The sequence below is a fragment of the Mustela nivalis genome (assembly GCF_964662115.1).
Source record: "Mustela nivalis genome assembly, chromosome: 7".
Taxonomy (NCBI): Eukaryota; Metazoa; Chordata; class Mammalia; order Carnivora; family Mustelidae; genus Mustela; species Mustela nivalis.
Genome location: NC_139026.1, coordinates 16,651,878 through 16,677,404, shown reverse-complemented (window position 1 = coordinate 16,677,404; position 25,527 = coordinate 16,651,878). Strand labels below are relative to the sequence as shown.

General features: G+C 40.4%; 1 protein-coding gene across 3 annotated transcripts in view; it reads left to right on the top strand.

Annotated features, from left to right (window-relative positions):
- TXNRD1 (thioredoxin reductase 1) overlaps positions 1-25,527 on the top strand; it is a 116,928-nt gene that overhangs the window by 66,773 nt on the left and 24,628 nt on the right. For all 3 annotated transcript variants that reach the window (XM_082739075.1, XM_082739076.1, XM_082739077.1), the window contains 9 exons: positions 6,582-6,704; positions 8,367-8,439; positions 10,613-10,732; positions 15,881-16,023; positions 16,399-16,514; positions 18,441-18,666; positions 21,672-21,764; positions 22,323-22,399; positions 24,708-24,864. In XM_082739075.1, coding sequence (XP_082595201.1) covers positions 6,582-6,704; positions 8,367-8,439; positions 10,613-10,732; positions 15,881-16,023; positions 16,399-16,514; positions 18,441-18,666; positions 21,672-21,764; positions 22,323-22,399; positions 24,708-24,864 — 1,128 coding nt within the window. The remainder of the gene's footprint in view (positions 1-6,581; positions 6,705-8,366; positions 8,440-10,612; positions 10,733-15,880; positions 16,024-16,398; positions 16,515-18,440; positions 18,667-21,671; positions 21,765-22,322; positions 22,400-24,707; positions 24,865-25,527) is intronic.

Sequence of the window (25,527 nt, the reverse complement as noted above, 5' to 3'; positions counted from 1 at the left end):
GTGACAGTTGGGTTACTTTATATATTAGTTTCCTCAGAAGTTGAAGATATTTTTGTCAGATTATTTCAAACACAAAACCAGTTATAGTCTTTACATGGGTATTTTCTTCCCTAGCCTCTGGTTTCCAGACACTTTGTAATCTCTGCTGGTGACCTTCAGAATCAGTGGTGTTTCATTGTGTAACACCCTTGAATATTCCTAGTTCAGTTTGTGTTTCTTGTTAAGGCTTTAAATGCCTGGAAATGATCTCTCACTATACTGAAATATATAATTAACTTAACCTAAATGTTCTTTACTTAACCATATAAGCTTTTTTTTTTTCTTTTTGTTGATTGCAGTTGTTTTAAGGTTATGCCAAAAATTTGGGTCTTTAAGAAAACAAGTTCAAATATGGAGCATTCCTAAATAAGCTTCTTTTCTTTCTTCTTTTTTTCTTTTTTCAATAGGCTCCATGTCCTACGTGGGGCTTACTCAGGACTCAGAGATCTAGAGTTGCATACTGACTATGCAGCCAGTCAGGTGCCTGAAGGCTACTTTTCTTGATCCCTATAGGAACTTAATCTTTGATAGTAGTGGATTTTGCTATTGGGCATGATTTGGGAAATGGATAAGTATCTGTTTTGCATAGAAGTAACAATAAACTTTTCTACTAAGTCAGCGTGATAGAGCGAAGGGAAGTCCAAAGACTAAGTAAATGACGTCAAGATTGACAAGAGCAATCTTTATGTGTGCGCAAGTTTCTTAGTAATTAGTTGAGGGTTTCAGCCGAAATAGATATTTCTCATAAAGTTGTTCAGTTTTCTGAAGGAGCCATTCCTTCCCTTCTTTCATGTGAAGGAATGCTAACCCTCCTGGTGTCTACCACCCTTTGATTTATTTAGCAGTCAAGCGAGTATCATTTGGTCTTGCTGATCCTCACTTGAGCCTGTCTTTCCCAACCAAGTTCCCTGGGTTTTCCAGAGCTTTGCTATTAGAGGAAAATTATCTGTTAGTAGCAACAGTATCCTGCCTCCCCCCCTCCACCCCTTTTTTAAACTCCTCTCCAGGTTCCTCTGTTAAGTGCCATCTCTTTATTGAGAGTATTGGAGACTTGACTAAAACCATTAATAGAGCATATAGAGGTTTAGGGGGAAGGTAGTTTGGGGGGCCTTCTCTGAAGTTGTAGCTTTTAAAAAAAAAAAAATATATATATATATATATATATATATATGATTTTATTTATTTGACAGAGACGCTGAGAGAGGGATCACAAAAGCAAGGGGAGTGGGAGAGGGAGAAGCAGGCTTCTTTCTGAGCAGGGAGCCCAACTTGGGGCTTGATCCCAGGACCCTGGGATCATAACGTGAGCTGAAGGCAGATGCTTAACATCTGAGCCACCCAGGCTCCCCAGCTTTTTAAAAATTTTTTAAAAGATTTTTATTTATTTGAGAGAGAGAGAATGAGAGAAAACAAGCAGGGAGAAAGGGCAGAGGGGGAGGGAAAAGCAGATTCCCTTCTCTTGACTTCCTCATGCTTTTGCCTTTGTTTGGGGAACTCCATTACCAAGCGATTAGAATCTTGGAATGGCACTTGTTAATTTCCTCAGCAATTGCTTGAGGGCTTACTGTACAGACACTGCTCTAGGAACTGGGAAAAAAGTGGTGGTCAGAAAATTGACCATCTCTCATGGAATTTCTATTTCAGTGTGTGTATTGGTTTCCTTTTGCTACTGTAACAAATTACCAAACTTTTGGTGGCTTTGAAACAACAGAAACGTATTCTCTGATAGCTCTAAAGGTTAAAAATCTCAAATATGTTTATCTGGGCTATAAATCAGGGTGTCAGTAGGGCTGGTTCTGCAGAGGCTCTGAGGGCAGAATCTGTTTTCTTGCCTGGTTCAGTTTTTGGAGACCACCTATAATTCCTCCATTGTTAAACATACCAGTGCAACTTCTTAAGTCTGTCCTCATGGTTGCGGTTACGACTGTAGTGAAGTCTCCTCTGCCTGCCTTGTATAAGGATATGATAATGTGTTGATGGAGTGGGGAGGAACAAAAGGAAAATGTTGTTTGGGAACTTGAGGGAGACCTAATGGAAGAAACGGGCACTGTGTTGGAGTCTTAGAATGTTGGTAAAAGAACCTCCACCTCCAGCCCTAAAAGACTACTTTGGAAAGGATAATGTGTTTGTGTACACTGAATAAAAATTATTTAACATTGTGGTTTATGTACTCTATCAGGATTTGATGGGAAGAGGGCATTTCAGAGGAGATGTGGTGCAGGGAGGTGTGGGGGAATCTGCTGGACTCTGCCAGATCTTTTTGACCCTACTAGCCACTGGGCTCTGATAGTCATTATTTCACTTACATCCTGCAGGTTGGTGAAGTACAAGGGTATGTTAACTTCATTTTACAAAATGAAAAAGACTCCTAGGGGTTAGGTGATCAGCCCACATCACCTGGCTTAGTGAGTGGTAGAGCACATGTATTAAGCCATCTCAGTTAACGCAAGAGCTGATGTGTAATGGTAAAAACTGGTACACGTGGGTAAGATTCATGTTTGGGGGAAAGGAAACATAAAGATTAATTTTAAAGAGATCTGGTACACTAGAATTACTTTCTGTGTTGTGCCTTTCCAAAGGTGAGTCTGCAGCAGTGTTTCGCTAGGGGTGGGGTGGGGGAGAGACATTCCTGAGAGAGACAAATGGAAGAAAGGGAAGAATATCCAGTGTCTAAGGCTGGCAGACACCTGCAGGTGTAAGGTGTTGTGTAATTACACTTAAGTCCTAAAGCAGTGGTTCTCAGAAGTGCGGCCTGCATTCTTCTGGGGCCTCCTGAGGCCCTAAGAGGAAGGCCTTGATGTCAGAATTATTTCTGTACTACTAAGATGCTTTTTCGTTGGGGCACCTGGGTGGCTTAGTGGTTTAAGCCTCTGCCTTTGGCTCCGGTCATGATCTCAGGGTCCTGGGATCGCGCCCCACATCGGGCTCTCTGCTCAGTGGGGAGCCTGCCCCCCCTCCCCCCGCCACCTGCCACTCTGCCTGCTTGTCTCTCTCTCTCTCTGTCAGATTAATAAATAAAATCTTTTAAAAAAGATGCTTTTTTTGTTATAATACTACTATTATAATATTTGTTGTAATACTACTGTTAGAATACTACCATACCTGTTTTGTTATAATACTACTAAGATGCTTTTTTGTTTTGTTACAACTCTTTTGCAAGTCTACCATGGAATTTTCCAGACAGGTGATGTTGTAATAGACTAAGTGCAGAAAAGACAGGAGCGGTGTTCTATTAAGACAGACATTAAAGAGAATTACAAAGATATAAAATGCCACTCTTCCCACTAATTAAAAGATTATTGTTAATGTTCTGTTTAACAGTAATACTTAGGGTTTTTAATATTGTAATGATTTAAAATATTTTAATATTAAAATTTCTTTCTTAGTTTTAATTTCTAATATACAAAAATTTATAAATAAGCCTCACATTAACCAAAGCTTTTTTGGGGCCCTAAATAATTTAAGGCTTGGAAGGGATCCTGAGACTAAAAAGTTTAAGAATTCCTGTTCTTTGTCAGCTACTACAGTTGGTGGTCACTATTTCTAACACATAATTGGAGGGGACATTTTTCTCCTCCTCTCCTTACTCATCTGTACACACCTGGGGGAGCTGTTTTCTACAATCCATCTTACATATATATTTCACGTGGGAAACCACTTAACTTGGACCTCATTGACAGAATTTCAGTTTTAAGTTGGATTACAATTTTAAAACAACATGTTTAGTTCTGGGGTCAGTGGAATGCTTTAGTTTCCTGTATCTTACTGATTTTACTTTATAAAGTTCAGGCTCACTCAGCTTTCTTTGTAGAATCTGTACACTGGTTGATAGAGTTTTACTTCCAGCATGAACTGTGAGAATCCGGTGTGATCCAGAATTTCAGTATGGAACAGATTACACATTGGTAGAGGGAGTATGTGGCTTTTCAGCATGACAGTGCATTTTCTTTCTTCTAGTAGATATATTAAGTGGGGTGGTTATGAAATGGGTAGTTTCCCTTTAGACAGCCAATGACTGTGTTTTAGCACTGGCTGTGTCCTGTACTTGCAGATAAAATTGAGGCTGAGATTAAAAATGGTCATGTTATTTTTCCAGAAGAACATCTAGCTGCATTTATTAGTTAATTCTTTTAAGTCAGCAAGTCAGCCTGTGCTCCTTGAGAGCAATTAGGGAGTAATGCTTGTTATCTGAAGTTTATATTGATCCTTTGATCTGAATGGCTATTGTTATTACCAGATTGTTTTTCCCCCTACAGTGCCTTCTGTTGAAGGAGGAGCTTCTGCCATAATGCAAGTTCGAGAGTACTGGCTGTGTTTACCAGCCTCTCATGTTAGACCTTTTGTACAGACGGTCAGGGTGAGGCCGTCTGATCCCCATTGTTGCTGGTGTCCATGTGTGCTCCCTTCAGTCCCCAAGCCACCGTGTGTACCTGCCACTCTGCCAAGGGCCAGCCACAGTGCCGTGCCTCCTCCTTCACCTTCCTCTACTGCACCCCCTTCCGCATCCCAAGAACCCTGCTCTACTGACCCTAAGCTCTGCCTTTCACCCCCTACAGCTGATGGTAGGCAGGAGAAAAATACGCAGTCTGGGCTGGTAAGTTTGGGGGGTCTTTTTGACTGTTGAGATTAAAATTGGATTTTTACAAAAACTTTTAGTGCCTGTTAACAGTGTTTCTAACCATTGTCTCACGTTACCACAGATTTTTGTTTTAATAAAAGGTAATATTAAATATATCACCAGAACATTCTTCCAAGCTAATATGAAACGTGTATAAAAGCTAGTGGAGGGGCGCCTGGGTGGCTCAGTGGGTTAAGCCGCTGCCTTCGGCTCAGGTCATGATCTCGGGGTCCTGGGATCGAGTCCCGCATCGGGCTCTCTGCTCGGCAGGGAGCCTGCTTCCTCCTCTCTCTCTCTGTCTGCCTCTCTTCCTACTTGTGATCTCTGTCAAATAAATAAATAAAATCTTAAAAAAAAAAAATAAAAAGCTAGTGGAATGAAATAGTTTTTAAAAAATGAAAAGTCTATAATATTTATATTACAAAGCTTGTTATGTGGCAAGTACATGGAAACTAAATCCTAAATAAATTACAGGAGGCCTCGTGCACAGGTAGATGAAAGAGGTAAGCCTGAGGGGCGCCCAGCTGGCTCAGTCAGTAGAGTATCTTAGGTTCGTGAGTTCAAGCTGCATGTTGGATGAAGAGATTACTTAAAAAAACTAAGAATATATATATAATAAAAAATTAAATGTGTTCTTAAAAAAAGTAAGCTTTGTAGAGTCGTGTTTATTCATTTAGCCTCCTCCATCCTCCTTTTTATCTTTGCTTATTGAAAATGCCTTTGAGGGGTGCGTGGGTGGCTCAGTGGGTTAAGCCTCTGCCTTCAGCTCAGGTCATGATCTTGGGGTCCTGGGATCGAGCCCCGCATCGGGCTCTCTCCTCAGCCGGGAGCCTGCTTCCCCCTCTCTCTGCCTGCCTCTCTGCCTGCTTGTGATCTCTGTCTGTCAAATAAATAAAATCTTAAAAAAAAAAAAAAAGAAAAGAAAAGAAAATGCCTTTGAAAATCAGGGACTTTTATATTTAATTTCTCATGCAGTACAATGTCAACTAATGATATTTTTCTGAATTTTTACTTAAACAATGTAGAAAAGTTTCAAGTATTTGGCTGATCCTTTTCAGTTGCCATTTGCCAGGACCCTGTCTTAACTGAAGACCTCAGCCTACTCATTGTGGTACCTTTGACAGTAGAAAATAAAGATGCTGCTGACTGGTAGTGATAGTTTTTTTTAAGATTTTATTTATTTATTTGTCAGAGAGAGAGTGGCAGGCAGAGGGAGCCCTCTGGGCTGGATTCCAGGACTCTGGGATCATGAGCTGAAGGCAGATGCTTAACCGACTGAGCTACCCAGGCATTCCTGGAATTGATACTTTTATTAAAAACATACGGTACACATGTTTTAAAGATTTTTATTTATTTATTTGGGAGAGAGACAGTGAGAGAGAGCATGAGCGAGGAGAAGGTCAGAGAGAGAAGCAGACTCCCCATGGAGCTGGGAGCCCGATGCAGGACTCGATCTCGGGACTCTGGGATCATGACCTGAGCTGAAGGCAGTCCTCCACCCAACTGAGCCACCCAGGCGTCCCCAGTACACATGTTTTTAAGAACCTAGTTTGAATCCTGGTGTAATAATTCTAGGAAAAAAAGGACTGATTCTGAGACTTGATTAGGACTAGTTTGATTTTGTTGGAATGTCAGGCCCTAATGTACGTAGAAGTACTGTGGAAACGTCTCTGCGGCAGCTCTCCATCACGTGCAAAGGTACTTGTCCTAAGGCAAGTCCTAAGGAAAGCACATCGCTGCTCACCGCTTGAAAGGAGCGTTACACATTTTCTAGTTGGGTGCTGTAATATAAATTAGTATTCTTCCTTTGAAAATTCCTTTTGCTTTAAAAATTCCTTTCTTTAAAGAAAAGTTTTCTCACAGAACTTTTCAGACTTTGTTGTTTTTAAGTTCCATTATTTCCCCCACTGTTGTTTTTCTTTAGGCTTATCAGGAAGGCAGACTTCAAAAGCTACTGAAAATGAATGGCTCCGAGGATCTCCCCGAGGCCTATGACTACGACCTCATCATCATCGGAGGGGGCTCAGGAGGACTGGCAGCTGCTAAGGCAAGGCTCCTTGTGTGTTGTCTGGGTGTTGGTGGGAAGAGCCATATTCCTGACTGGAATTGGAGCCACTCTTGGGGCATTTTGCACATTAATTGGGCAGGACATATTTATAAAGGAACTGTTTTTTTTTTGTTTTTTGTTTTTTTTTTTTAAAGATTTTATTTATTTAGTCAGAGAGAGAGAGCGAGAGTGAGCACAGGCAGACAGAGTGGCAGGCAGAGTCAGAGGGAGAAGCAGGCTCCCCGCGGAGCAAGGAGCCCGATGTGGGACTCAATCCCAGGACGCCGGGATCATGACCTGAGCCAAAGGCAGCTGCTTAACCAACTGAGCCACCCAGGCGTCCCAAGGAACTGTTTTATAAATCATTTTTCCAGGTTGAACTTTATCTTCTTTATGAAAGTACTTCTGTACACCAGTACCAGGGCCAATATTTTGGGACGCAATTTGATTCATTTTAAGTTTGGCTGACTTTTCAAAGACTGTTAATACAGGCTTATAGAAGTGGTTTGAAATTACATATCTTATTCTTTATAAATACTAATATAGGTTTTCACTTTGATGATTTCCCTCATCCCCAATAGAAAAATGGAGAGCAGCTGGATTTCTTAAACTTAATCGTTAAAAATGCTTGCCTCCTTTGTATATGAACTGAACTACAAGAATAACCACTAACTCCAGCTTAGGAGTAGTGGGGGTGGAGGGTGTATATATAAGGGATGTTAAGGAGTGAGGCTTCTGGCCCTAAACTGAGATACATTTTCCGTGTGTGAGGGGCCTGGGGCCTTTCATCCTTCTCCAACAGGTACTTTTAAAAGATGAGTTGGTTATACTCCCCTGAGGTGTAGCTTGTGGATGAGTAAAAGTAGGTTCAAACGAAGCAGCCCAAATGAGGAGAGCAGGCCAGTGTCCGGCATGAAGCACTACTCTGTTGTAAATGATACAGGAGTAATAGCAGTTGTGTTTTACTCTAGTTCTGATGGTTTTAAAGGACTCATAGGCTCAGTCCTTTCAAATAACCTGGAGGTCTCGTCGCCAATACACAAAGCTTATTTTCTGAGAAGGATAAAGGATACTCTGTAAAATGAACTTAGGACTGTTGTTGTCACTTCTCTAAAATTGATTTGGAAACCTTATAGATATCATCAACTTTTATTGGCTCTTCACATGAAATTTTAAGAAATCTGACAATTTTAGAAGAAAAATGTTTCCAGTATTCTGCCTAGATATTGAATTAGATAAAACTTTAAAAGTTCTTTAAAAAATGCTTATAGGATACAGATTGAATTAAGAGTTATATAGGCTATCATAAATCTTTTTAATTGGATACTCTATTTTTGCTTAGAAATGACCAGGTTTTTCAGATTATTGCCTTATGCATTATTGTGTGAGTGGAATTTTATAAGAGGATTCTGGTGTTTCCAGCTGACGGTTTTACAACTGTACTCTGCATATTCTTTAAAACTACTCTTAGGACTATCTGAATATTGCTTAATTTTTATCTTGGAATCATGCTAATCATCTTGTATATGAAATTCCAAGGCAGTAATAACTGGTTATGCCTTAGGCACTATAATTTAGTAAGACTAGCTTAGAGTTTTAAAAGCCCATTTCTAGTCTATCATGTTCACCTTTCCAATTGATTTTACTGCTTTTGTTTTCTAGGAGGCAGCCAAATATGACAAGAAGGTAATGGTCCTGGATTTTGTCACTCCAACCCCTCATGGAACTAGATGGGGTAAGCTTTAAAATATCTTAGAAGTGAATTTGTAAAAGCAGGGTTTTCCCTGGTATTGGCTTAAATGGCTCCTAAAACCCAATTAAAAATTTAAAAATTAAAATATGTATATATACATCTCTCTCAGTTATGCTGCTAAAATGGACTCCAGTTAAATGTTGAAAATTTAGGGGTTTTTTGGCAGAGTCAAGATAATGTAAAACCTTATCCACAGCTACTATAATGATTTAAAGCTACATATTTGAGTAACCTTGTAAAATTAGGGGCTTTATGCCTGAAAGTTTAAAAACTTAATCTGTTCTAAAACCAGTTCCTACATTCAGCAAGAATAGGAATTAGATATTTTAATGAATAGCCCATGCTGCTTCTGAGTCTTGGTGAATTATATGGTCCTTACTCATTTATTCCACAAATATTAATTAAACACTTATTATGAACTCTAGGGCATTGGAGAATATAGCAGTGGACTCGGTAGACATGAAGTTCCTGCCCTTGTGGAGTTTATATGCTAGTGGGGAGACAAAAGATAAGCAAGAACTTTATGAATTATAATAAGTGGTACTAACAAAAATTATATGGTGGAAGAGAGGAACTGGGTAGAGGAAAGAGTTTAATTCTGAGAGAATTATCAGAGAAGGCCTCTGAAGAGGTGGCCTTTAGATGAGGCCAAAAGAGTAAAAAAGAACCAACCAACTATGCCAAGAGCTGAGGAAGAACCTTTCAAGGGACTTTTTTCTGTTTCTGTCACGGAATAGAACATACAAAAGCCCTGAGGCAGTTGGGAGTCCTTCATGAATTTAGCACAGGTACTATGAGCTGGAGCTAAGAATGGAGAGGAGGGCAGGTGTCAGGCTGTACTGGTCCTGGTAGGTCAAGATGAGGAATCTGGATCTAACGAGCATAGTAGGAAGCCTTTGAGAAGGGGATTGGTATGATACATAAATCTTATCAAGACAGCTTAGCTTAAGAAGCAAGAAACAGGAACTCTGGATATGAGAGTGTCTTGAGTTTCTAATTGATTCAGCAAATATATATTAGGTGTCAATTTGATATCAGTCACTGTTCTTGTATTGGGCATAGCTGCTCCCGCCTGCGGAGCTTACAGTCCCTAGTCGCAGTCCAGAAGCATTCTCTTCAGAGTCTTGTGTGAAGTCCACTACCATCTGGTCTGGCACTCCTTTACCATTTTCTCTTCCTCTCAGTCTGCCTATATTTTGTTTTAATGCAGACAGTCTATGACCATGTTCTTTAAGCTCAGAGATGCTAAACCTTTGTTTGTTTGTTTTGGTTGTCATGAATCCTTTTGTGAGAATGCACAAAAGCTGTAGGCCACCTTTTTTTTTAAAAAATTATTTATTTATTTGTCAGAGAGGGAGAGAGAGAGAGTGCAGAAGCAGAGGGAGAAGCAGACTCCCCACTAAGCAAGGAGCCTGATGGGGGACTTGATCCTCGGACCCCTGAAGATCATGACTTGAGCCGAAGGCAGATGCTTAACTGACTGAGCTACCAGGAGTCCTGACCACCTTCTTAAAAAAAAAAAAAGCTTGCATACACCAGATTATACTTGCAGTTCTAGACCCATGGCAGTCCAGCTATGGCCAGCTTAACAACCCCTTTACCATTTAGTTCTATTCATAGATGTGGTAGTGAGTATAGGATTGTGCACCAAGTAGTATTTCAGTTTCTGTCATCTTTATCAGTTAATTCTGAATCTTTGAAATATGTGGAAATTGTCGTAATCTCATTTTTCTAGTGTTTTAGGATGTGTTACTATGTTTGATATATAAGGCTCTCTGAGCTTAGAAATGCCATGAGTCTGGGGCGCCTGGGTGGCTCGGTGGGTTAAGCCGCTGCCTTCGGCTCAGGTCATGATCTCGGGGTCCTGGGATCGAGTCCCGCATCGGGCTCTCTGCTCGGCAGGGAGCCTGCTTCCTCCTCTCTCTCTCTCTCTGCCTGCCTCTCTGCCTACTTGTGATCTCTCTCTGTCAAATAAATAAATAAAATCTTTAAAAAAAAAAGGAATGACATGAGTCTTAGGAATAAACTTGTAAAAATAGTATTGGCTACATTAAGCAAATAAATTATGACCTTTCATAGCATAGTAATAATTACTGACCTCTTCTTTGAAGGATTGTGATGCTTGATGTAAACTGATTTCTCGATGTTGTTGCAGGTCTCGGAGGAACGTGTGTGAATGTGGGGTGCATACCTAAAAAACTGATGCACCAAGCGGCTTTGTTAGGACAGGCCCTGCAAGACTCTCGCACTTATGGTTGGAACACCGAAGAGACAGGTATGGTGGGAGAAACTGCTCTTCTGTCTGTGCTTTGAGGGGTTTGAGTTGTGATCTTGCAAAGTACCCATCCATCTTTATGGGACTACAAAATGACCTGGAGTTTTTGTTGTTGATGGTTTTTATGTATAAAATTACTGTAGTTACTCTGTCAGATAGCTGCATAGCCGTTGTGGTAAGAACAGATACTGTACTTGGAGTGCCTTTCTGTAATAGAAAACCAGAATGTTTCAGATAAATTCTTTATTTTTATTATTATTATTTTTAAGTAATCTCTTTGCCCAGTGTAGGGCTTGAACTTGTGACCCCAAGATCAACAAGAGTCGTACACTCTGCTGCCTGAGCCAGCCAGGTGCCCCTCAAATAAATTCTTATATAGAGAGTTTCATAAAGAGTGTAAGTATTTGCTTATCTCTGAAGTTTGATTTTTCTCTCTCCAAAGAAATCCGTTCATGAGCTGATGTTTTGGGTGGGGGGGAACCATTTATCTGGAGAGAAAGAGATGGTTAGTCTTTGTTGTATAAAACATCTAGAGTACCCTGGCAACCCTAGGAAAGTTGAAGAGAAATTGCTGCCTTTGGAAAGTAGATTGCATTATCTGATAGAAGAAAATGAGGTTGACATGGCTGCATAGTTGATGAATATCCTAGATCACCATGTCCTTGAAGAGGGAAACTTCAGCCTTACCAGATATTAGTTTTTTGTTGTTGTTGTTAAAGGTTTTATTTATTCCTTCGAGAGAGAGAGAAAGCACAGGGAGAAAGAGAAGCAGGCTCGCCATTGAGCTGGGAGCCGGACATGGGGCTGCATCCCAGTATGGGGCTCGATCCTGGGACCTGGAAATCATGACCTGAGCTGAAGGCAGATGCTCAACCGACTGAGCCACCCAGATGCCCCCTGATACTAGTTTTAAGATCTTCATGGGACATTTGCTAGCGTAATTTATTTTGTAGCTTTTCTGAGTTTTGATTAATAGTTTATTAAATGCTAAAATAAGGCGTAAGTACATGCTTTGAAACATTTTGCCCCTACTCAGATTAGTTCTGCTTCCTCTGTTTCATGCCTTTACTTCCTGTTTGAAATCAACAGTACTTTTCTTTTTTAAGATTTTATCTATTTATTTGACAGATCACAAGTAGGCAGAGAGACAGGCAGTGAGAAAGGAAAGGAAGCAGGCTCCCCACTGAGCCCGAAGTGGGGCCGATCCCAGGACCTGGGATCATGACCTGAGCTGAAGGCAGAGGCTTTAACCCACTGAGACACCCAGATGCCCCAAAATCAACAGTACTTTTTTCTCCAAATCTGGAGTCTTAGAGAATCAGTTACTTTAAAAGTGTTCTTACTCTGGGGTCATCTCTTTCCTCAAATCCTTACAAGGCTATTCTCTGTCCATGACCTTTGGGGTCTGAGAGTGTCATCATTTATTTCTGAGGTGTCATGCCTCATGTCCTTTCCTCTTGCCAACAAAAAGGGCAGTGGAGGTGACACTTTTGACCTACGGAATATGAATTTAACACATAATCTAGTCCACCTCTAGTCCCTCCTCTGCCCCCGCCAAGTTATTATTTACTCCTGTGTCTGCATGTCTCCCCACTGAGTCTGCCATTCATACACTCTGCCCTTCCTGGAGACTTACTTTTAATGTACCTGGTTAACAAGAGGTCTCCCTTTAGTTAGTGTATTAGACTTCTTCATAGATGTTTTAGAAATTGTACTAGCGTAGTTACATAATATTGCTATTCAGTGGCCACTTTTTGCAGTGGAGTCTGTGCCGGGGAAATACAGAGATGAGTAATACAAATTGTGTAAGTGCGCAGATTCCACTGGTGCACTAATATCATTGATAGGCAGCCCACGTACCCTGGAAGCCCAGAGGTAGAATTGGTGACGTTAATTAAGTGGGGACACATAGTCTTTGCCAGTATTCTGGGTCCCTTGGGTTAAGAGCTTGCTTCACCCAGCCCTCCTGGTACGTTAAAATGTAGGTTATTGTAGTAGGTAGGCGTAGGCACAACCTGACTTGAGCCATTCACTGCGTGAGGATTGAGTACAGCAGTGTGGTTCAGATAGCTGCGACTCATCACACAGTTTCTGTTCCTTCCTCTGGACTTGCTGCTTTTAACCCACTGAGCCACCCAGGCGCCCGGTTGGACTTGCTGCTTTTAATTCTTCCATTCAGTTTCTATAAATTGGAGTAGACTCTGCCAAGCACTTGGTTCTTTGTTTAATAGGATGTAGAAAAATATTTACAGACATTATAGGAAGTTGTATATTTGAACCAAGTTAGTTCCCTCTTAAAGAGGACGTGTAACAGGATATTCATCTGAAAAAGTCTAGAAGTTTTTGGAAGAGGTACAGTTGTTCCAAGCAAATTTTGATTGATGCAGTTTTATTATTTCCATATACTGTCATCTGTAGTGAATGCATCTGTCTCTTAAATCTAGGTAAATAACAGTGCTATATAACTCAGTCACACAATTTTTATTCATATAGTGATCTAGTACTTAAATTTGGTGTGTTGTATTAATTGCTGTTAGCTTTAAGCTATTCATTCTCAGGAAAATAAAGTCAGGGAAACTGAATTGCTTAAATTAGAAACATAGAAGTGTATAGTAAGTCTTCAGAGTCTTAAAAAGAGTTAAATACAGGCCTCTGCTGAATGTGAAGTTGTATTAACAGGGCCAACTAAGTATAATTCTAATAAATTCAGTAATCAGGTGGGTGGTGAAATAGAATTTGGTGAATTGACTGCTCTTTCCAGCAGAAGAATATTTCTGTCACTGAAATAGTTGAATTTTTTGATGCTATTATTTAATCTCAGCTATGTCTTAAACTTAGAATATAGTATCTACTGATGAATTAGCAGAGTATAGTCCATTTAATCGTTCTGTGATTGTGAAATTTCAGAAGTGAATCAATCCTACCTGTGGTCTGGTTCATTATTTCTCGATGGGGGCATTATTGGCATGTTGGGCTGGACCCCTCCTAATTGTAAGAAACTGTAGTGAAGGATATTTAGCATTAGTGGCCTTTGGTCATTCCTAAATCACTGTAACAGCCAAACACATCACCAATGAAGTGTTTGGGATTTGCTTAAAATAGTCTAGTAAAGAGGCACCTGGGTGGCTTCAGTGGGTCTGATTTTGGCTCAGATCATGATCTCAGGGTCCTGGGATTCAGCTCCATGTCAGCCTCTGTGCTCAGCTGGGAGTCTGTTTCTTCCTCTCCCTCTTTTTCTGCTCCTCCCCTTGCTCATGCACACATGTGCACACACTCAAGTAAAATCTTAAATATTCTAGTGAAAAGGAGGAGTATATGAAATGAAATTGGCAAAATGTTGGTAATTGTTTCAGCTAAATGGTTGGCCTAGTGAGTTATACTATTCTATTCCATTCCTGGGGGAGGGAGCAAAAGTGAATCTTGTCTTTTCTCTTTTAGTGTTGCTAGACGGAGGCCAGATGGGTGGGTTGGCAGGGCTCCCTCAGCACTCCCCAGCCCTGCCTTCCAGCACACCATCCTCTCAGCATTGCAACCACAGTGGGTTCTGTAGTCACTGTCTGTTTCATTGATGTCTCAAAGTCTAATGTTTTGATTCTGTGAATTGAATATCGACGATCTATTCTCTGGGAGGCCACAGACCAGTTTTGGTGTTATCATTTCCAGATCTAGAGGCTGGCCGTTGAGTAGCATAGACTTGGTTCACAGCTTCCTATGTGGCTAAGCTCTACTTACTAACCCTGAGTCTTAAGATTCAGACTTCTCATTTCCATGGCAGGTCTTTCAGTATATGTTGATTCTCTTTTCCTTCCTTGCAGACTACAGCTTTCCTAGGACCTGCCTTTGTCCTATCACTGAGTATATTTTATCTGTACCCTGTTTTTTTCTAGTTATTGATAAGTTACTAATGAGTGAGTGATTGATTTTTATCCATTGAAATTTAATATATTAGTGCCTGACTCAAAGGATTCATTTTTTTAAAAAAGATTTATTTCAGAGAGAGAGAAAGCGTGTATGCACAAGGAGGGGCAAACAGAGAGAGAATCTGGAGCAGACTCGCCACTGAGTGTGGAGCCTGACCCAGGGCTCGATCTCATGGTCAGACCATGACCTGAGCCCAAATCATGAGTCGGATGCCCAACTGACTGAGTCACCCAGGTGCCCCTCAAAGGATTCATTTTATGATAGAATTAAAAAATCTTCCTCTCTTTGGTGAAAGGGGGATTTGGGGGACAGTGAGGCAGTCTTAATACTCTGTCTAGATCGAGGGTCAGCAAACTTTTTATGTAAAGGGCCAGATAGTAAATCTTTTAGGTTTCACAGGCACAATGATCCCTGTCACAACTACTCAGCTCTGCTGTTGTGGCATGAAAGCAGCCCTAGATGGTGTATGTAAGTAAGTGGTCTCAAGTGTATAAATTTTATTAAAAAGGTGATGGGCTACATTTGGCATTGGGGCTTAGTTGGCCTTGGGGTTTTTAAAAAATATTTTTATTAATATATTTTTATAAATATTTTTAATAAATAATAAAAATATTTTTATTTATTTATTTGTCAGAAGAATTGAGAGAGCATAAGCAGGGGAGCGGGCAGAGGGAGAAGCATGCTCCTTGCTGAGCAGGGAGCCCAATGTGAGACTCCATCCCAGAACCTTGGGGTCATGACCTGAGCCGAAGACAGATACCCAACCGACTGAGCCACCCAGGCGTCTTTTTAGTTGGCCTTTATTTGCTGGTCTTCTGGTCTAGACTGTTACCAGCTTACTAACGCCAAACCTGGCTATATCAGGATCCCTTGGGGATTGTTAAAATGCAGAATCCCAGGCTTTACCACACCTCATTACCCCAGCAGTCAGTATTTAACAATCAAAGTAAAATTCCTGTTCATTTCTAAAAAAGAGAAAAAGTTTGTGCCTAGTTATTTTAGTTTTAAGAATTGTCAGGAAGCCTTGCATGATGAATTATTTGGTAGTGTTCTAAAAGGGAAAGAATAACTGCGCATGAAAAAGTTGTTTATATGCTTGGAATGAAGGACCCTCCTCTTTCAGACTAAAAGCTCTGCTCTTTGTATTCCACGTGAATAGTTACTGGATAATGGTCTTTGCCTGGCAGTTGAAAAGCTAAAAACATTTCTTCTTCTCTTCTTGTGCAGTTAAACATGACTGGAATAAAATGACAGAAGCCGTACAGAACCACATTGGCTCTCTGAACTGGGGCTACCGGGTAGCTCTGAGGGAGAAGAAAGTCACCTATGAGAATGCCTATGGGCAGTTTGTGGGTCCGCACAGGATTAAGGTAATTGTGTGATAGGTTGGGGGTAGGGGAGGAAAAGAGAAAGTGATTCTCTTAATAGAAGGAAAAGCCATCGTGACCCAAACTGTCCGGTTTGGTGATTTTGCAGCCCCGTCTTACAGGCCTTTCTCTTGTGGGGTGGTAGTGTGACCGTACTGGATTTGGGGCCAGATTACCTGAATTTGAGTCTTCACTCTGCCATTTAATAGATTTTATGATTTTGAACTAGTCTGTTAACTACTCAGACCCTCAACATTTACATATTACCAAATTTTTATGAAGATCAAATTGGATAATGTGAATGGCCTTTGTTAACTATCAAGTCTACAGTTCTGATGAGTAATAGCTTACTAAAAGTTGACATTGGTTTTTTTGTAGGCAACAAATAACAAAGGCAAAGAAAAAATTTATTCAGCGGAGCGATTTCTCATTGCTACTGGCGAGAGGCCACGTTACTTGGGCATCCCTGGTGACAGAGAGTACTGTATCAGCAGGTAAGAGAAGCCCATTGCAGATTTATGCTTTTCAGGTTTTTTCCTTCAAACCCATTCAGTCCATTGCTAGAACTTCAGAGTGTTTTGCTACATTTCTGCCCAAAGGGATAGGGCATTGGGAAAAAGAGAAGGGAAAAATTACTTTATGCGAGAGAACATTTAAGAATTCAGGACTGTAAACATTGGTCTTCTTACCACTCAGTTAACCTCACTGCTGACATACAGATTTATGTTGGAATGTACACATATGTGAGTGTATATCAGACATGTCTAACAATTTTTTTAAAGGATTTTATTTATTTATTTGACAGAGATAACAAGTAGGTAGAGAGGCGGCAGAGAGAGGGAAGCAGGTTCCCTGTTGAGCAGAGAGCCCAATGCAGGGCTCAACCCCAGAACCCTGGGATCATGACCTGAGCGGAAGGCAGAGGCTTTAACCCACTGAGCCACCCAGGCACCCAGAAATGTCTAACATTTAAAACTAGATGGATATTCATGTGGATGCTAAAACAGTGACAGATGGCAGACCATGTAGAACCCTAGGCCCTCCTCCTTGCTGTTCCGCGTGGGCACAGTGTCAGTGTAGTTGGCCTTCTGAAATAAGTGAGTCAAGCAAGATTTGACTGTGTGATTTATTTTGCTCACCGGGTGATCATATGGTGACCTAACAATTCACATTAGGAATTCAATAAGGAATTTCACATTACAACAACGTTAAGACAGGTTGTTGATAAATATGTCCTCTTGTGTGCTTTTTGCCCAGGAGTTCTGATTGTGTTACAAATTATTCTTTTTGGGCCCTTTTTTGGGGGGAGAAGATACAATTTTTTTCCTTTGTGCTTCATGTAGGGCCAGCTCCAATGGCAATAGTTCCCTGTTGTTGTGTTAGATAGCTTTCTTTCTCATATTAAAAAAAAAAAAAACCCGGGACACCTGGGTGGCTCATTTGGTTTGGCAACTGCCTTCGGCTCAGGTCATGATCCCAGCATTCTGGAATCGAGTCCCACATCGGGCTCCTTGCTCGGCAGGGAGCCTGCTTCTCCCTCTGCCTCTGCCTGCCATTCTGTCTGCCTGTGCTCGCTCTCTCTCCCGCTCTCTCTCTCTGATAAATAAAATCTTTGAGGAAAAAACAACAAAACAAAACTCATTTCCTAACAATGCCTTTCTGATCTCTCTCATGTCTTGTATATTCTTCACTTGACTAAAAGATTTTGTCAGGTTTTACTTTTTTTTTTTTAACATAAGATTATTTATTTATTTATTTGACAGAGAGAGAGAGAGAGAGATCACAGGTAGGCAGAGAGAGAGGGGGAAGCAAGCTCCCTGCTGAGCAGAGAGCCCGATGCGGGGCTCCATCCCAGGACCCTGAGAATATGACCTGAGCGGAAGGCAGAGGCTTAACCCACTGATCCACCCGGGCGCCCCTAGGTTTTACTTTTTATAGTTGGTTTTTATTTTACAAAACATTTATGTTGGAAGTTTTCTTCTACTCTTCTCTCTATTCTTGATAATTGGTGTTCCAGATAAAAAGAAGTATCACAGATTTGCCGCATCAGAGAGAGCTTTGTGGTGTTGAGATGAGGGATGGGGGGTTGGGTTTGCAAATATACATATTAAAACACGTTAGTGGAGAATTACTCTAAACAAGTTCAAAATTATTTTGTTTGACCATGAGTTATACAGTTTGCTTTGTTTGGCCATGGGCACTTGAGCTACTTCCAAAGCAGCTGAGTAGCAAGAGAGGGACAGTGTCTAAGGCCTTGTAAACACTTTTCATGTATTATATATGTAGCTGATTGAATGTTTTTAATCTTAAAAGTCTATTGTTCTTAAGAAACCAAAAATTTTACTTTGATTTAGTCATTACTCACATATGAACATTTTTAATTTTTTTCTTTTTTTTTTTTTTTTTTAATTGCTTTTCAGTGATGATCTTTTCTCCTTACCTTATTGCCCGGGTAAGACGCTGGTGGTTGGAGCATCCTATGTTGCCCTCGAATGTGCTGGATTTCTTGCTGGCATTGGCTTAGATGTTACTGTTATGGTTCGATCCATTCTTCTTAGAGGATTTGACCAGGACATGGCCAACAAAATTGGTGAACATATGGAAGAACATGGTGTCAAGTTTATCAAACAATTTGTACCAATAAAAGTAAGTGGAGTTGCTGGTAGGTTTGTTGGTTTTATAGTTGTGTTTAAAAGGCAGGACAGAGAATGTTGGGGTTGGTGATGGGAACTTTTCTTTCAGCATTATAAACCGTTGGGAATGCTGCAGTGCCTCACCCGTGGTATTGGTATATGAACTTGGACCTGCTACTGCCTAAACAGTTTTGTTCTTAGCTCCAAGTTAATAATGTCTGTTGTCTTCTCAGCTTTCTTACCTTTGGTTCTCTTTTGTTTAATGCTTCCCTTCAGGCATCCCTTTATGTTAATAGTTTTTGGTCTATTATCCTTTATTTCTCCATACACACCAGTGATTTAAATAAGATTTCAAGACTGGACTGATTTTTAAATTTTTGTCATAAGACATTCACTCTTGGTTTGCTGTGTAGTCTACAGATGCACACTGTATTATTCTGGCTTCTCTGAGAATGATTATCTGATTTTGTTATATGGGCTGGCCTTTCTTGCTCATTTAATCTTCTTTCGAAAAGATTGAAAAATACGCCAAGTTACACTGGGAGTTGTTACCATGACCACAGCTATTTTGATATATAGAAGTGACAGAATTAGTCACTTCTTGTATCCCAGACTGATAGATATGTTTCTTTTAGAGCAGGTAAAGATGAGACTGTTGTGTTGACACAAGTTAAGGAACTTTAGCTGTTGTTTGTTCAGGGGCTTAACTTAGATGCTTTGTCGGACCATTTTAAGGATCTCTTAATGTTGATGGGTAGAGTTTGAGCATTGGGATGAGCTCGACCTGTTTTCAGTACTATTCTGCCATTTTCTTGCCAGGTGACTTTGGGGGAATTCCTTAATCTCTCTGAGCTTCAGTTTCTTCTGTAAAATCAGGATGCTAAAAACACCCTTCTCAGGGTTCCAGTGAAGATTGCATTAGCTGACCTGGCACAGTAAATCTAAAATGAACTTATCTTCCAATATTATAATGAGGATTAAGTAGCAGATGTCCTTGAAGTAATCAGTACTTGATTACTAGAGTTGATTTTTAGGGAGTTGACGTAGATAAGCTATGTTTGCACTAGGACCGTGATCAGAAAGCATCAGCTGGACGCACACATTCTGATAGAAGAGTAGCCTCATCCTATAATGTCTTTTAAAAATTCCACTCTAGGGGTGCCTGGGTGGCTCAGTGGGTTAAAGCTTCGGCCTTCAGCTTGGGTCATGATCCCAGGGTCCTGGGATTGAGCCCCACATCAGGCTCTCTGCTCAGCAGGGAGCCTGCTTCCTCCTCTCTCTCGCTGCCTGCCTCTCTGCCTACTTGTGATCTCTGTCAAAAAAATAAATAAAATCTTAAAAAAAAAATAAAATTCCAGTGTAGTTAGCATGCAGTGTTATATTAGTTTCAGGTGTGCAATACAGTGATTCAGCAATTCTCTACATTAATCAGCACTCATCATAGTGCCCTCCTTAATCCCCGACACCTACTTGACCCATCCCACTACCCACCTGCCCTCTGGGAACCATCTGTTTGTTCTATGTAGTTAAGAGTCTGATTTTTTGGTTTGTGTCTCTTTTTTCTTTCATGTGTTTGTCGTGTTTCTTAAATTCCACATAGGAGTGAAATGGTACGGTATTTGTCTTTCTCTGACTTATTTTGCTTGGCATTATACTCTCTAGTTCCATCCATGTTGTTGCAAATGATAAGATTTCATTCTTTTTTTATGGCTGAGTGGTATTCCATTGTTTGTATAAACTACATCTTTATTCATCTGCTAATGGATATTTGGCTGTTGTAGACAGTGCTGCGATAAACATAGGGGTACCTATTTCCTTTTGATTTAATGTTTTCATGTTCTTTGGGTAAATACCTGGTAGTGTAATTACTAGATCATAGGGTAGTTCTAATTTTAACATTTTTTAAAAAGATTTTATTTATTCTAGAGAGAGTGTTTACACACAAGTGGGGATGGGGGAAGGGCAGCAGAGAGGGAGGGAGAGGAATAAGCAGAATGACATTTTACTTGGGTTCCCAGGGTCTCTCTGACCCCCAGGCACCTTGGTGAAGCTGTGTTTTGTTAGCCAGTGACCTCGTAGAAGCAGCCTTCTGCAGGGAGGAAGAAGAGAACACGTTTGGAACAGACAATACAGTGTGATGTGCGGAGAGATGGCGGGGAATAAAATTGTTCTAAATGCAGAAATTGTATTAGATACAGGAAAAGCCTAAAAACTTGGCAGTTTTCCCATAAAAGAATGGTTGTACCTACAAGGTAGAGTAGAAATTGCACGTGATTTTATGAGTGTCTTTGAGTAAATATTTTGTAGAAATCCATGATTTGCTGTCAGTCAGAGACAAAGGTGAACTATAGACAGGCAGAAGCCTCCAGCTGATAAGGTTTTTCATCTGTTGCTATCTGGTCTGGAGGTCATGGTTGGCATCTTGGAGTAACGGGCCAGTGTGTTTGATCCCATCAGGCACAGCACAGACTCCAGAGTTTGCTCCTTCCTCCTTACATCCCTGCCTTGAAGACCACCCCTACTTAGGACACACCTACCTCCTGGCTCACTATACTATTTAGGGCTTTCTAGCTGTTACCTATATCATATTTGATTAACTCCATTGTCTGTTCTTTGTTGACAAAGCCGCACATTTGAGGTTGGAAGAGAATCTCTGAATTTGAGCAGTAGTGGCTCTCCAGGGGATTAATGGTTCTGGGTGAGTTGCAACATAGGAGCCTGGGAAGAACAGCAAATCTTTAGTTGGATTTTAGGAATTGTAGTCCTCTCCTACCTTTCTCTTTGAATTTTATTCTGTTTAGGAACTCTTTGAAAGAAAGCCCCTCTAGCAAACATGAAGTAATAAGAAAGAAGGTGATAAAAGGCAAAAACCCCTTATTGTCCTAATGATGTTAAGGTGAGGGAGATGGGACATGAAAGACCTTTCCAGCCAGATTTTGTGTTTAACTTTGGGTTAACCTGATAGAAGAGGGTTGGTACCTGTCCTTATTATGGAGTAAAATTTTGTTACTTTTATAGGTTGAACAGATTGAAGCAGGGACACCAGGCCGACTCAGGGTGATAGCTAAGTCCACCAGTAGTGATGAAACCATTGAAGGAGAGTATAATACGGTAAGGAGTGGGCTCAGATCATTACTAAATTAGAAAGCAGATAATATGCTTATTGGATATTTGCTGGGTACATATAATGGCTGTTGGCTATTTCTAAAACCCTTGATGATATGCCCATTTTAAGACATCTTTATTGCTTGTGATACTATAATTTGTTTTATGTGTAACTTAAAAACATCGTTTGTCAGATACCTAAAATAGGCATCCAACTTTTTAAATGAGATAGAACTTCTCTGTCCTTAAAAGTTTTAATCTATCTCACTACTTAAAAAAAAAATTCAGTCCTAGCCTATGCTGTTTTTGTCTTTAAGCTTGGCTAGATTTATTAAAGGGCTTGTTAACTTTCTTTTTCTTAATAAATGGACAAGGATTTCTGCTATATCATGTTCAGTGGATATATTTTTAAAATACTTTAATTTGTTTAAACTCTTGCATTACTTTCTTAATGAAATATTTCTTTCCAGGTCTCGAAAATGAAATCAGATTGGCTTAATGATAAATAATTTACGTGCAGCATTTTTGATAACAGTCACTGATTAAAAATTAATAATTTTTCAGGTATTGCTGGCGATAGGAAGAGATGCTTGCACGAGAAAAATTGGCTTAGAAACCGTGGGGGTAAAGATAAATGAAAAGTAAGAGAAAAAATTTTATTAATGTCTTACTGAATACTATCTCAGTTATTTGTAATACCGATCAATAGTGGAGTTTTAGATTTTTTTTTAAAAGATTTTATTTATGTACTTATTTATTTGACAGAGAGAGCAAGAGCACAAGAAGGTAGTGTGACAGGCATAGGGAGAGGGAGAAGCCGGCTCCCTGCTGAGCAGAGAGCCTGATGTGGGGCTCGATCCCAGGACCCTGAGATCATGACCTGAGCTGAAGGCAGAGCTGAGCCACCCAGGCGTCCCGGAGTTTTAGATTTTTAGCTTTAGTTTTTATTATAGCTGGAGAAAACTCAGTGCCAGTCACATTAATATTTCCTGTTTTGTTTTTTTTCCCTTTGCAAATCTAAATGGAAGATAGAGCAGCTTGCATTTTGTTTCTTTAATGTATAGTATCCAGAAAAGGAATCTAACCCCACAGTTAATTGCAGGTGTGTGCTTTGAGCTGCATTAAATATGTAGATCTGAACTATGTTTAGAGCTACCAAGTTTTAGGATGATGGTCACTGTATTTCTAGTGATAGCTACAAGTATTGAAAAATTCTGTTTTCAGAGTTAAGCGTGAAAATCCTTTGGACTGTAGCACCGCAGGAGAGAACTGAGATGGGGGGGGGGGCGGCTGCTTATCTGCTGCCTGGGGCTGTTTCCCAACATTTCCTTCCTTACGGCCAAGTAAAAACAAGTGCTGTGAATGCTGAATGTCTGGGGAAGTGAAAATACAGGTTGCTTCTCCTCTTTCAGGAATATCCTGTATTTTGGAGAAGAGACTTCCTAATCTGATCATGATGATTTTTGTTTTACTCCTTTTTTTACTAAGATGAAAAGACAGAGTTGTTGAGGAGGTCACCAGTAAGATTTAGCAGACCAAATGTTACGATGACTTAATAAACCTGCTAGCCTTGTTCCAGTGGGTCCAAAGCTTAGATTTTGTGTGATGTTAACAGCAAACACTTACTTTGTACACATTTTCATTCAGTCCTCACAGCCCCTTAAGGTAGAAGATGATATCCTTTTTCTTCTTGGTAGTTTTTCCGTTACTGTGTCTCCCATTTATAGGTAGGAAAACGAAGCTGAGAGATATTAGATAGCCCTTCCAACATCATAGAGGTGATAAGCAACAGACCTGGTTATTACTATTTAGGAGCCACACTTTTTTTTTTTTTTTAAAGATTTTATTTATTTATTTGAGAGACACAGAATGGGAGCACAAGAACCTGATGGGGAACTTGATCCTATGACTCTAGGATCATGACCTGATCTGAAGGCTGTTGCTTAACAAACTGAGCCACCCAGGAGCCCTCTTTTTTCTTTTTCTTTTTTTCTTTTTTTATTTTATTTTTTTAAAGATTTTATTTATTTATTTATTTGAGAGAGAGACAGTGAGAGAGAGCATGAGTGAGAAGAAGGTCAGAGAGCAAAGCAGACTCCCCATGGAGCTGGGAGCCCGATGCGGGACCTGAGCCGAAGGAAGTCGTCCAACCAACTGAGCCACCCAGGTGTCCCTTTAAGATTTTATTTTTTTTTTATTTGACAGAGAGAGATCACAAGTAGGCAGAGAGGCAGGCAGAGAGAGAGAGGAGGAAGCAGGCTCCCTGTGGAGCAGAGAGCCTGATGCGGGACTCTATCCCAGGACCCTGAGATCATGACCTGAGCCGAAGGCAGTGGCTTAACCCACTGAGCCACCCAGGTGCCCCCTCTTTTTCTTTTTTTAAAATATTTGTTTATTTAAGTAATCTCTGTACCCAACATGGGGGTCACACAACCAATCCCAAGATCAAGAGTTGTATGTTCCTCTACCCAGCCAGCCTGTCACCTGTAGAGTCTACATATTCTTAACCACTGTTGTAGTTTTCCTCCAGGGTTCCTTACAGTTTTCTTATTCCAGAATTGTCTCTAAGCTTTTAATGTATTTTTAAAAATTTTTATTTTATTTTATGTAGGTATTTCTTTTTTTTAGAGAGGGAGAGTGTGCATATTGGGGGTGTAGTGGTGTGGTGGGGAGAGGCGGAGGAAGATAGGATCTTAAGCAGGCCCTGCGCTGAGTGTGGAGCCTGTTGCAGGGCTTGACCGCATGCCCCTGAGACCACGACCCAGTCGAAATCAAGAGTCAGATGCTTAACGGACTAAGCCACCTATGCACCCTGTATGCATGTATTTTTAATTTTAATGCATTTGAATGTTGCCCTTAGCTAGGATCACAGTTTTGGGCTGCTTTGGGAGAAAAGAGATTTTATTCTACATAATAGTGGTAATTGATTTTAACTGAATGAATTTTCAGGACTGGAAAAATACCTGTCACAGATGAAGAGCAGACCAATGTGCCTTACATCTATGCCATTGGGGATATACTGGAGGGGAAGCTGGAGCTCACGCCAGTAGCAATCCAGGCAGGAAGATTGCTGGCTCAGAGGCTTTATGCTGGCTCCAATGTGAAGGTGAGTTTGTGGCTGACACCTACTTATGGTATTTTTTTGTTTTGTTTTTTAAAAATATTTATTTATTTATTTGAGAGAGAGAGAGAGCGTGCGTACAACCTATGTGAGTGGGAAAGGGGCAGAGGGCGGGGGAGAATCTCAAGCGGACTCTGTATTGAGCGTGGAGCCCTACACCGGGCTCTAACTCACCACCCATGAGATCACGACCTGAGCCAAAACCAGGAGTTGGACACTTAATCGACTGAGCGCCCAGGCTCCGCAGTATTGATACTGTTACTAATAGTACTACCAGTTCCCTAGTTAGGGGTAGCTGTGAAGTTTTCCAGGTCTTGGATAATTTAGCTATCTTGCTGATGGCATCCTAGCTGTGCTCTATTAACTGTATTCCAACCAAGACATTGTTAAGTCTGCTGTACCTTTGTGACTTTATTATAAAAATTGTCATTCTGGGGACCACACTGGGAATAAATGACCTCGGTTAATCAAATTTCAGCGCTATTGTGTTCCATATATGCATAATGGTTGCATTTTACATTAATTTCATTATTACCAATTTAAGTATAATTTTCTAAATCCTTTTATGGCACCTATCTAGGCTTTAAAAGGATTTGGGGATCTAGGTAATAGTATCAATGTGCAAAGCTGTTAAACCAATATTTAGGC